This window comes from Panthera leo, chromosome C1, assembly GCF_018350215.1.
Source record: "Panthera leo isolate Ple1 chromosome C1, P.leo_Ple1_pat1.1, whole genome shotgun sequence".
Lineage (NCBI taxonomy): Eukaryota > Metazoa > Chordata > Mammalia > Carnivora > Felidae > Panthera > Panthera leo.
In genome coordinates this window covers 126,351,637-126,365,701 of record NC_056686.1, presented here as the reverse complement: position 1 = coordinate 126,365,701, position 14,065 = coordinate 126,351,637, and the positions used below count along the sequence as shown (strand labels likewise).

The following is a 14,065-nucleotide window of genomic DNA, read 5'->3' as shown; positions in this document are numbered from 1 at the left end:
GATGCCTTTATGGTGTCTAACACAGTATGAGGCATAAAATTCAGTTGATTCTTGTTATTCATGATAATTATGTTCTAAAAGTCACATGAACACTGAATTAGCAACTACTGAGCCATTGTCTCTACAGGAAATACAGGGTTACTAAAAGCCTCTCTGGTCACAATATCCTCATCAACTGATCAACATGTAACCTTAATTTTATGTGTATCTGTTTAAAGACCTTTAATGTAGACTTCTTACAATAACTAATTGTGTGCAGTATTTCTTTATTAAACATTATTTGAGAGGGCTTTAACACTTTCCTGACCCAGAGTAATTTGACCACAAATTTCCTTGGCTTTTGGCCTCACAATGCTGTCATTATGCTTTTCTTACTGGTTGTCATCCCATGAATCCACAAATTTATCTGCTTTTCTATCTTTATATAGCTTCATCACATATTTTAGAGGTTACCTTAGTACTTTCTGGAGTGGTCTCACCTACAGATGGGTGGATTTCTTCCTTTTTCTGGATGTGCCACATTGCTGATTCCTTAACACTGCGCTGATGGCCAACAATATAATTCATTCCAGAACAAACATATTTACTCCATAAGACACATTACACCCTTCTTGTGCTTAGGAACACTAGACAGAACTTCAGCATTATGCCTGGGGGCTATTTTAAGCAGCAAAATTACCAAATAGCACAAAAATGCCAAAACTGTAGCACTAAATAGACTGAAAAGGAAATTTCCAGTATGAGAGCTGAAATAAGGCGGAAGACTTAACCTGTTTGACCTCAGCTGAGAATGTGTACATTGGGTGACTCAAATTTTTCACTGCTCTGTGCATATGTTCAAATGGCTGAGAAAGCCTGCAAATATCTATTTTTGGATTATAAATAAATTATAGGGAATAGGCAATTTTGCAAATACAAATTGACAACAATGTTCAACTGTATATATTTCCTTTATGTAAGTTATTCTGAAGGGATAATGTAGTATACTTTTTCATTCCTCAGCTTAGTGTTTTGGTAAAAATGCAGATTTCAAATTCACTGAAGTAAATGAGGATAAATTTTCTTTCTTTCTTTTTAAAGTTTATTTATTTTGAGAGAGAGCGAGTGAGCACAAGTAGGGGAGGGGCAGAGAGAAAGAATCCCAACCAGGCTCCTTGCTATTAGCACAGAGACCAACATGAGGCTCGAACCCACGAACTATGAGATCATGACCTGAGCTGAAACCAAGAGTTGGATGCCTAACTGACTGAGCAACCCAGGCACCCCAAGATAAATGTTCTTAAATCTACAAAGTGAATGTCTTTTAAGAAGTATGCTTGGCATACAAGAAAAGAATATGTAAATTCTGGTCACATAGAAAACACAAGTCATTTAGAAAATAAACTAACATTTTATTATATTTAGTCTACTTGGGAATAACATTCGAAAATATTTTCTGCTTCAAGGACAAACTAATGATACTCTATGGTTTCTTTCATCGTTCCTACTACTTTTCGGGTAAGTGTCTGACCAGCAAGCACAATAATCTGGAACACAGCTCAGATCCAGGTATGAGGTAAAGGCATGTGAACTATTAAAACAGAAGTCACAAATTCCTCAAAGATATCAAAACCTTTTTTCAAAGCAGAGCCCTCCAGGATCTGACTCACAGCCTTTCTTTTTAAAAACCTAGTTCTAGTAACTCCACTGCAGATTTAAAGCACCTACGCTGACTATAAGTGACAAAGAAAGAGCCTGAGATTAGAAAGTAAGTGAAAATATCTCCAACATGCTTCAAACTTCTGTGGGGGCACAATTACTGAGCATAATTACTGATGCTCAGGATTATGGCTCTGAATAAGCAATAAAAAGTTTTATTAACAATTTTCAGTGTCTTCCACCTAAGAACATAGGCAGTATATACTATATTTTAGAATAATTTTCATACACAAGGTCCTACACATGGAATTCTGCACACTGATCCTGTGAGGTATTATTCTTATTTTACACATGAGAAAACCAAAGTGCAAAAAGACTAAAAAACTTGCCTAAAGTCACATATGCTTGAAGACAGGTTTTGACTCCAAAGCTCAACTTCTTTCTAAATTTTTTTCTAAATGTTTCTTTATTTTGAGAAAGAGAAAGAGAGAGCAGGGGAGGGGCAGAGAGAAAGGGAGAGAGAATTCTAAGCAGGTTTGGTGCAGTTAGCACAGATGTAGGGCTTGATCTCACAAACCATGAGATCGTGACCTGAACCGAAATCAAGAGTCAGATGCTTAACCGACTGAGCCACCCAGGCCCCCCTTAGCTCATCTTTTTCTAACCATATAATTAATGCCCCCTCCCCCCCAATCAATTAACGCCTCATGGCACAAGATTCAGTTATCTATAAAAAGTACCTAAGTTAGACCTCTTCATAACCTGATATCAAATCAGGTAGATTCCATGATGAAGAGCCTTAAGGAACAGGGCATACATTTGGACTCCTGAGAAAATGGCAGAAGTTATAAGCAGTATCTTAAAATAAAGAAATGAAGCTAGCTGAAAAAAAAAATCTGTTATCAGTCATATTACTAAATTTGAAAGATTTAATTCTCTCATATTTCAAACATGATATGGTTGTATATTTAAAAAAAAAGCAAGTTGTAGACATTTTATATTTTAAACTATTTATAAATTCCATTTTATGTCTGTGTTAATCTATCTTACTTGTGTCTCCGTACCCATTATCTGTGTTACCATATGATTAGGTACAAGGAGGAAGTGAGGAAGGATACAAACCAGGAGAGAAACATGGGTTATCCAACATGTGTGTATATGGAAAATGATCTCGTTGACAGGGTCAGGGGAGAGAAGGCAATCAGAACAACAAAATACTGCCTGCATATGATTTCATTTACATAAAATTATGTTTGTGATGAAATGAGGAAAAAACAAACACACAAAACAAGAATGTCTTACACTGAATCTTACTAATCTGATCTTCACAATACATTGTTAAAGACTGAATACAAGATACTGTCTATTTCATTAGAATCTACCACCTAACATAATTTCAATACCTGTGTATTTTAGATGTGTATGTATTTATTTGGGCAGGAGGCTAATGTGACAGAATGCACACTCTAGAACGTGAACACTGGTCACCTGGAGGTGAGGGCAGAGTGGGGCCTAATGATTAGCCTTCATTTTACACACCTTTGTATTGATCGTTTAACTTGTGTCAGCAAGCATAATTTATTTTGTAGTAAAAATATTAACGAAAAATTTAAGAGCATATAGAGGTTGCAGACACAAAATAGTAACATTAAGGCCAATAACTGTACATAATTGAGAATAATATATATGTACCAATACCTATGTGTAAGTTGGCCTCTGTCATTAAAGAAGTGTATTCAATTCACTATGCATTTACCGAGCTTCTACCCTGGGCTAGGCCCTGCTCTAGGTGCTGAAATATTCAGATAAACCTCTGCTCTGCATGTAAACACACTGGAATATGTAAATAAAATATAATTTATAGAACAAATCTAGATTTATGAAGGAATGGTCTCTATAATATTAGCCCTTGGATTGTAATACAATGATCTAATTAATAAGTGCCAACAGTTGATCTTTACATTGGAAATCTGAAATATTATAGCAATTTGCTTATCAAATATTGCCCAGAATCACCAATAAAATTTCAGTAAAGAATGCTGTTACATTTTTTAAAATGCTGTTATAGTTAATTTTTTTTTAATTTAAAAATTAAAAAATAACATTAGTTACAGATGTTTTCCACTCAAAGGTATCCTTAATCAATTCTGTGTACGACTTATATTCCTACCCAATAACTAGCATAAAAGGTATCAGGATAAAAGTGTGACAGGATACACATTCTTGCCTTATGTGCCATCCATTCCATTTCTCACATTGGTAATCTGTAGTTGGAAGAGATCAATGTAGTTTGTTACATAGTAACCAATCACTACTGTCAATTTACAGCTAGCTTATTTCAAACTTATCTTACCCTTCTCTTCTAGGTCTACGCACTAAACTGAGTAATTCCCAAAAGTTTTTCTCAAGATTAAAGTTGGAGGGGAATCTCACTTCTCTTTTAATTGCTGGGCTTCCAAGCTATTCCTCAGGCCAAGGCCAGCTCCCCATATTTTTATTTTCTTGTGGAAGCAGGACTAGGAACTAAAGGTTCGTATGGTTCTTTCCAAAGTGTAGTTATAAGCATTCTACTTGACGGTTTTTAGATCCTGCCACCATTATTTTTTTTAAAGTTTATTTTTATTTTTGACAGAGAGAAAGAGCGCGCGCGCGAGAGCATGAGTGGGGGAGGGGCAGAGAGAGAGGGAGACACAGAATCCGAAGCAGGCTCCAGACTCTGAGCTGTCAGCACACAGCCCGATGTGGGACTCAAACTCACAAAACGCAAGATCATGACCTGAGCCGAAGTCAGACGCTCAACCGACTGAGCCACCCAGGCGCCCCATCCTGCCATCATTCTTAAAATAAGGTTGAATTTAGGGGTGGGTGTTACAGAGCTGTGCTCTTTCCCATCTATAGACACTCCCAGGGCCAGCTCCCTCGGAAGTCGAGACAAGATTGCTTTTGTTTCAAAGGAATGATAAATATAACAAACATGGGAAAGTTTTTATAAAGTCTAAGCCATCTTTATAGGTCCTTTTAGACTTGATCTTCTTTCAAGAAAGCCCCTCTACCCAGCATGCAAGCCTATAAAACTTACAAAAGCAGGGGTCTTTTGATCTCAAATAAGTCACTGTATTAAGTAATATCCCCTTCTCTCAGCTTCTGCTGTACATTGGAATGATTTCTTTGGTGATTTTCTCTCAGGTCAACAAAACGTTACACTTTGGTTCAAAAAGCAGATAATTCACAGCCATTCTCACACCATCCATTTCACTTGTGTTAGCACAAAATTCTGCTTCTGACAACTGAAATCCTGAACTGGCATTACAGACCCCAAATTTACATAAATCAGAAAAAGAAGTTCAGATTGGGAGCATTTCTCCTTATTTACAGAATTTAAACTTATACAACAAATGGGAAATTTAACACAGTATACATTTCTTTTTTTAATTTTTTAACGTTTATTTTATTTTTGACAGAGAGAGAGAGAGAGAGAGAGAGAGCGAGCATGAGTGGGGGAGGGGCAGAGAGAGAGGGAGACACAGAATCTGAAACAGGCTCCAAGCTTCGAGCTGTCAGCACAGAGCCCGGTGTGGGGCTTGAACATGCAGGGACAGTAAGATCATGACCTGAGCCGAAGCTGGATGCTCAACCAACTGAGCCACCCAGGCACCCCAAACACAGTACACATTTCTATTTTCAGTGTGTAGCTGCTCTACCTCAAAGACACAACCAACTTGCTGATTAAAAATCCTGGGCCTCTTCAATCTGTGACAGTCACAGAGCTGGAAAGGGCAAGGAAATAAGCAAATCCTCTGTGTGTGTGTGTCCTATGTGTGTGTGTTGTGTCTGGTAACAAATACGAGAGCCAAGTCTCCATTCTCCCAAGTAGATTCAATGAAACAAGTCTGTCAATCCTTTTCTCACCCCTAAATATCATCACCAGTAACCATAACCGGTGCCAACCTCTTACCAGCAATGAAAACTTAGGTCTTCCTTCTCGAAAAGAGCAATGCAGTCCCTCTGGCAACCTTACAGGGATGTCATGAGAATAAATCAAAGACTGTAATACTTTCTGAATAATGGACTAAAGTTACCCAATTCAAAGGAAGATTACTATTTATATCACATTAGGCTTATCAGAGAAGCTTCTGTTCTTCCAAGTTGAAGCAGCTAAAGAAGTAGTTTCATAACTTGCTTTTACACAGAGCTATTATCATTTGCTTCTTCTATATGCCTGTCTCCTCTTACTGATGAAAAATGAGTTCCCTGTAGCCTGAAAAATTTCAGTTAAGAAATTTTGCTGCTAAGGTTATACACAAGAAACATTCTCCCCTGACTCCTTACAAAAACCTTAAATATTAAATGCTCCAAACTCCAAGGTCTATGGCCAACTACTGGTTAAGAGGAGAATTGCCTACTTTTAGGCACATGAGAGACGATTTGACTCTTGTTCAGTTTACATATGAAATGTTTTGCATATACGGATTCTGTTAAAAGAACTATTAGAAAAGTAGACTGTATCATAGTTTTTCTATTCTATATTAGACAATCACTTCAGGTCATGCTCTTTACTCAATTTTAAAATTAGCAACAGACCATAATCATGATAAACAATGAGAAGCTATAGGATTAGGTTTCTTGGTCATACTCACCTTAAATTACTTTGTTGACCAGGAGGAATGACACTATAGTAAACTGGCATTCCTGTTGTGGGCATAGATCCTTGATTAGACTGATTAGGGAACACAACAGGCTGCTGATAAGTCTGATGGGCAATTCCTTGAGAACTTTGAGGCAGTGAAACCTAAAATTTGAAAGACAATTTAAAGGGAAAAAGGTTCTTCAAAATCTGGCAAATGTTAATGTCTCCAGCCTCCATAAACTTTTCCAGTATAAACATTTAGGAATAAGCTAAAACTGCCAATCGGCTGTCATGATAAATTAGCTACAGTACCACAACTTTATTTCTGTCTTTTCAGCCAGCTATTATTTTTGGCTAGCCTTTATCAGTTGTATAGTAGGCTAGATGTATTCGGTTATAAACATAAAATGTGACTTATGTCCTTAAGTAAAACTTGTTTTAAAAAAGAAATGGTTTCCAGAGGCACCTGAGTGTTGCAGTCAGGTAAGTGTCTGACTCTTGATTTCAGCTCAGGTCATTATCTCAGTTTGTGGGTACAAGCCTCGGGTCGGGCTCTGTGCTGACAGTGCGGAACCTGCTTGGGATTCTCTCTCTCCCTTTTTCTCTGCTGCTTTCCCACTCACATGCACGCTCTCTCTCTCTCAAAATAAACAAACTAAAAGAAAAAAAAAAAAAAACAACCAAAAAAGAAATGGTTTCCAAACACTGATGACATTTCCAAATATGGATGATGATTTGATGTGGAAAAAGTAATACAATACAGTTTGTCTCAGGCAGAGCTAAGTAAAACTCAGGTAGGGCACCAGGGAGATACACTGCATCATAAAGAGTGTGAGTTTTGGAGCTTAAGATAAACAGACATGGTATAGACTCCATTCCTTGGCTATCTATGAGACTTTGGGCAAATGACTTAACTATTCTGAGGATCATCAGCTTCGTATCTGAAAAAATGGGACACTACTTCCATCTCATGGGAGGCATTATCTCCACTGTAGTCTCTATTTACAGGATCTAGTACAGTAGGCATCTGGTGAATAGCAGATCTTTCAGTTCTGTTTTCTATATTATCTACATAGAAACCACATAAACAGAATCGGTTTTTCAGTACACTGGTTTCTCTACTTTCTAAAATAGAAACCACGGACACAATTGGCTCTTCTGATGTTGTTGTTCTAATGGGTTCTTAATTCATAAATGTGCCACAACATTACGGGTGGATTATAGTGATTTTGGTAAATAGGGCCAATGTAAAAGCTTCTGAAGGTTATGATGATGATGATGACGATGTTAGCAATGGTAGTATCAATAGTAGTAAAAGTAGGATAGTGATGACAATGGAAGTTAATATTACTGACTAGTTACCATCACACATCAGGTTCCATTCTAAGAACTTTGTGTGTTATAATATTAAGTCTTCCTAATAACCTGAAAAAGGTACTTTTATTATCCCTGTTTTATAGATGGGAAAATTGAGGTTAAGTAACTTGCCCAAGGTTGTATAGCTAGCAAGCAGGGAAGTTAAGATTTGAACCTATGGGGGCGCCTGGGTGGCTCAGTCAGTTGAGCATCCAACTTTGGCTCGAGTCATGATCTCACAGTTGACGAGTTCGAGCCCTGCGTCTGGCTCTGTGCTGACAGCTCGGAGCCTGGAGCCTGCTTCCGATTCTCTGTCTCCCTCTCTCTGCCTCTCCCCCACGCATGCTCTGTCTCTGTCTCAAAAATAAAGATAAACATTAAAAACAAAAAATTAAAAAAAAAAAAAAAAAGATTTGAACCTATGCCCTCTGGTTCCAGAGTGTCAGCTCCTTAATCATCTCACTATTCTATCTGGCCTCTGTGATTTAGAAGTTGATTAACTTTTTTTTAAGTTAATTAATTTATTTTCATGGAGAAAGAGAGAGTGTGCAAGTGGGGGAGGGGCAGAGAAAGAGGGCACCAGAGAGGATCCATTGTCAGCATCCCAAAGTCTGATTCAGGACTTGAACTCACAAACCCTGATATCATGACCTGAGCTGAAATCAAGAGTCAGACGCTTAGCTGACTGAGCCACCCAAGCACCACTGGAAATTGATTAACTTCTAAGTCTTGCTATATAACATGTTACTGAAATGCAAACCAGTCTTTTTAAAAAACACAGTAATCCTTTATTACTTTCACTTTGGCTCAATTATTGCAAAGAGAAAGTTACTGGTTTGATTTATCCAATTCTGAATAACTCTTTTTGTCTACTGAGGGAGCGCAACATTCTAAAATTATTATTTATGATAGTATCTAAGTTAATATATATGGAAGACAGATCCAGGGAAAATGACACAGCTCAATCTAGATGATTTAAGCTATAGAATAAATCTACAACTAGTGGTAAAGAAAAAATTGAAGTACCAAAAAAGAGAGAGGGAACAGTACTTGAGACCTATGGCCACCAAATACAATCTACTAAGGACAGATGATTTTTCTGGCTTATTTTTTAGATGGCATTTTATCACCACCTAGCCTGTCTACGAGAGGTAGTAGGAATTATAAGGCAAGTTCTTAATGCTCTACAGAGCCATCCTTCTCATAGTCTTTTACCCAGTTTGAAGATTATATAAAATACCTTGAGAAATGATTTTTAACTTGTAAAAACAAGTATGCTATAGAAATTATAATTACTGTCTTAGCACTGAAACATTTTCAATATATAGCTCATTTTAAAGAACTATACTAACAAGTCTGTAATTTATTTAAAAATTGTATTAGTCACACCAGACTGTGAACCCCCTAAAGGTGAAGGGCAGATCTTATTTTCACAGTGCCTGGGTACTGGGTTAGGAAGCATGAGCAAGGTCCTTGACAAGGGAGAGTTCCTGCTCTGGTACTGATCCTGTCTAATGTCTAGCTATGGAGAAGTAGGGGATGGGCAGTCTCATGTGCCTGGGCTCAAGTACAGAGGATAAGGAGTAAAAAGCATGAGAGATTGGAAAGAAAACAAAAATATAAAACCTAGTTTTCTTTCTTCCTTAGTTGCTTTCTATTATCAGGAAGCTAGAAAACTAGACATACTGTTAGTGCTCACTAGCCCTTCCTTGACAATTCTGTAGTTTACATTTAATTTCAATTTAAAATTTCTGGAATTATATGGAATATGCTAGCACCTTTGCTCATATCCTTCCCCATCCCCAGGATTTCTTCATAACCAACTTATGCCCATAATTTTCTTTTAAGAGCTAGTTAAAGGTTTTTATCTTTCCAGAGAACTTCTGTATTTAAGTTCCTAATCAGTTCATGGTTTTATTTCATAATCCTGTTATGGGACTGTATACATCACCAACTTGTTTACATGTACATGTATCTTACTAACTAGTCTTATCTTTACCTCATTGAGATGAATGAAAATGGTCTTTGGATTTCTTAACAATAGACTCAGGTATGGAAAGCCATTAGGCTAATAAAACAAACTCACTTGCAAGTTATTCCAGAAGGATGAAGGAAAGATAAAACAAATTTCTGAGAATGTGTCATATTACACTAAATATACCTGACCTATACATGAAACAATAGGTATTTCTACTTTACAACTATAAATTAAAATCCACAATACTTTTTAAAAAAAATGTTTATTTATTTTTTTGAGAGAGAGTGAGACAGAGCACGAGTGGGGGAGGGGCAGAGAGAGAGGGAGACACGGAATCTGAAGGAGCCTCAAAACTGAGCTGTCAGCACAGAGCCTGATGCAGGGCTTGAACTCAAGAACCATGAGACCATGACCTGAGCCGAAGTTGGACACTCAACCGAATGAGTCACAAGGCGCCCCCCAATGCACTTTTTACATAGAAAACTCAAATAGTTTTATGACTTTTATTATTTACTTTTTTAAAGTTTACTTTTTTGGGCAGGTGCGGAAGGGGCAGAGAGGAGACAGAGGGTCTGAAGCGGGCTCTGCAATGTCAGCAGAGCGCCCAATGTGGGGCTTGGATTCATGATCCGGGAGATCGTGACCTGAGCCAAAGTCAGACAGTGAACCAACTGAGTCACCAGGTGCCCCAGTTTTATGACTTTTAAATAAATAGAACCAATAATAAAAAAATTTTTAAAGTGTAGTAGTTCTCTGTTAAACTATATTCAGTATTCTGTACAACAGTTATTCTGTGCTCGTGTAAATTGTTCTGGGGAATATAAAGACAAGATACACTTCATAACTCATTTTATGTAGTGACCAAAAGTCCACAACATTTTTAATACATGATATGCCATTCCTTTCTAGGACTGGTGGTAGGGAAAAAGATCAGTTCCATGGAAAACCTGACATTCTTTTCTATTCTATCAACACTGATTTATAGTTTGTATTCTGCCTCACTCTTTTAAATACCTACCTCTCCCTCTATTTTCCCTGTCATCCCCCTCTCAACAAGACTTTCTAAGGAGCTGAAGAAAAGAATCAGATACTAGGTTGTTATATGTTTCTATCATTGGAAACATAGACAACGCCAAAGAAAATTTTCTTGCCAATACCAATGTGGTTCACGTGGTAGTACACATTTAATTATTTATAAAAATTAAAGAATTGAATGAATAAAGCAATACAATGAGGTAAAACAAAATTGCTATAACTAATACAACTCTTATGACTATAAATTATGTATCACAGAATCATTTCCCCTATAATAAGAAAAGAAAGAAGATGCACTGTAGCTATATATTTTATGTATTTACCTCTATCCAAAGATGCTAATAGTGACAACATACCTGGTATGATGGCACTGAAGGATATGGGATGACTACTCCTTGGATCTGATTTCCAATGCTGTTGGGCTGGCCACCAACTAGACTCTGACTCTGGGGTTGCTGAACTCCAACTAGTCCTTGGTAGTTTTGCTGGTGGTTGGGTATAACTTGATAACCTGTAATGGCATAAGGAGTTAAACCTTGCTTTGAATTTAATTTTTTTTCATCTAACATAATGTTTTTGTGTTTTAAGCAAATACTTTTGTGTTTTAAGATGACAAAAAGATAAATAAAAATAAAACAACAGAACTGTTAAAAGAGCAAATTTAAAAAACCCTCATTATGAGAACTAACATTTAAAGGATTTACTGTATGGTAACTCCCAGCTGTATTTTTCCCCAATTAAAATACATTCAGATAAAATTTGTGTACAAAGATTTCCTTTGTAGTTAAGGAAATTTATATGGTTTACATAGAAAATTACTATTCAATGTATATTATGACAACTATATATGACAACTGATTTCTGAGGACCATATATATATAATTTCTGGTCCCTGTGCAAGAGGAAAATGTAGGGCTGCTTGTTGAAAAATTATTAAGAATTTTAGTTGGTAACAGCAGAACATCAAATCAAACACAGGGCCCTGTGTAACATCAGAGGTTGCATGCCCATGAATCTGGCTCTTCTGAAAACCAAAAGTAGGAAAGAGGAGAACCACTTTTATAGAATGGTTGTCACACTAAGACAGGCATCCTTATATTAGGAATATGTAAAGGGCACAAGAAAAATGGAGTTATTCAGCACGTTTTTAGATCATTTCCTTAATGTATTATTAAGGTCACTTGACAGAGAAACAGGTCCTTAAAGAGATTAAGTAATTTACCTGAAGTCACACATGAAACACCTAAGGGACAACTCTTCTCTAAATTGAAGGCACTATTAGTAACTTAAGTAGTAAATTAAAAGTATAAGTTTATTTTTATCAAGTGAATTCATGAGTTATTTAAACAAGAATCTCCACAATGATAAGCTTTGAGTAGTAAGAAATGCATTAAAAAAAAAAGAAGAATCATATTTTGTCTCTTGACACCAAGAGGATTCCTTTAGGTAAACCCATTATCTCAAAATTAAGTAAATTACTAGAAGCTACCACAAATCACTTTCTTTCTTTCTTCCTTCCTTCCTTCCTTCCTTCCTTCCTTCCTTCCTTCCTTCCTTCCTTTTCTTTCTCTCTCTCTCTCTCTCTTTCTTTTTTAAGAAACCAGATAAAAATAACCATCCAGCTTCAGGGTATTTGAAAAGTTTCTACAAAGATGAACCAAACTATAGTATTGCCCATGCAAATTTCTACAACTAAAGGTCAGTGAAATGATTTTTCTGGTAATACTATAAATATATTTTGCTATATTATAAATACCAGTTTTCATTTCTATGCTTATTAATCTCTTAAGCAACAGACATGGCAAAGATCCCATCTCAGGTACCGACTGTAGATAACAGTATCAATGTAGTTGTCTGGGAGCCTCTATGATTCTGCTCAATGACTAAATAGCTAAATACAATCTGACATCAACCTTTTACAAAGAAAGAAATACAAAGCATTATTTGTTAACTAAAAAACATATTAACAACAACAAAGTAAAAATCCAATTACAGTGAACTGTTTAACAGTGAACGGTTTTGTAAAATTATGCTAGGTCTATGGCAATAATGCTTTATGGCCACGTTATAAATGACTTCTGACTATTCTAACTTTGTACAGAAAATTTATATTCTAATCCTAGTCAGTAATGAAGTGATGGATAATATGCTATTTCCTAAACCTTTCTGTGAGTGAATTTTCTATAATACTTAAACTCACAGGCAGAAAAAGGAAAAGGGGAGAAGAAACTTACTTCTTGTTCTTTAGTCTAACAGTTAACATTCAACCCTCTTTAAAGTTTATCAAATCACATGTATTTCAAATTCATGCTCTAAATGCCAAACACCATCAAACCATACGCTGACACATTTCCACACCTAGGAACGTAAAGGGCAGGAATGGAAATGGGATGTGAAGATATGATCTTTTCTTGTGTTGGAAATACCATCTCAGAACATACACATACACAAGCATATACTGCAGTGTCAGAATTTGGGCTCAGCTCTTTATAGACTGGGAAAGTAACTTATGACAGACTTGTCAGACCTACAGTCCTATACAACTGAAAAGAAAAATGTAGATACCTGGCAGAATTCACTGTAATGTAATCTGACTTAAAATACCTCAACTTAAAACAGTCACATCCTCCCAGGGAACTTCACAACTGTTTCTCATACTACTTTTATAGTTTATTCAAAATACATTTGAAGTTATAGGTTACCTTGAAATAAAACTTTGAAAAAGAAAAGCCAATTTATGTGCAAGTGTTCTGATTTCCTTTATTTATTTAAATTTACTAATTTCTGGAGATTCACACTGGAGCCTTCCAGCCTAAAATTTTCATTTAAAAAAATTTTTTTTTTTAATGTTTATTTACTTTCGAGAGATAGGGAAGAGCATGAGCAGGGGAGGGGCAGAGAGAGAGACACAGAATCCACAGCAGGCTCCAGGCTCTGAGCTGTCAGCACAGGGCCCGACATGGGGCCCGACGTGGGGCTTGAACTCACCAACCGTGAGATCATGACCTGAGCCAAAGCCGGATGCTCAACCGACTGAGCCACCCAGGCGCCCCCAGCCTAAAATTTTCTTATGAAAAAAACATCTGACAGAGAACACTTTCAATAAATAGCTATAGATTCCATGTCATAGGACATTACATCATGGAATGTGCATCAGTAAATTTCTAATGCTATTTTAGATTCCCTAATGCAACCTAATCCCCATCAATATCCATGCCACAGTGTATCTCCACACAAACGTCATGCACGTTTTGACAATGTGACAACATAACATGAAGTATAAAACATCCGACTCCATCACCTCATCATTTGTTACATAGGGTATTAAGCTGTGAACCCAGGATGTTACTGGTGGGGATATAAAGAAAATAAGACATAGTCCCGTTTCTTTGAATTAGGTATTCTTAGCCCTGATACTGTATTAGAATAAC

At 36.6% G+C, this 14,065-nt stretch overlaps 1 protein-coding gene across 21 annotated transcripts in view; it reads right to left on the bottom strand.

Annotated features, from left to right (window-relative positions):
• The window catches only part of R3HDM1 (R3H domain containing 1), a 203,123-nt gene that overhangs the window by 40,802 nt on the left and 148,256 nt on the right, over positions 1–14,065 (bottom strand). For all 21 annotated transcript variants that reach the window (XM_042948556.1, XM_042948563.1, XM_042948558.1 and 18 more), the window contains 2 exons: positions 10,991–11,145; positions 6,276–6,427 (listed from right to left, as the gene is read on the bottom strand). In XM_042948556.1, coding sequence (XP_042804490.1) covers positions 6,276–6,427; positions 10,991–11,145 — 307 coding nt within the window. The remainder of the gene's footprint in view (positions 1–6,275; positions 6,428–10,990; positions 11,146–14,065) is intronic.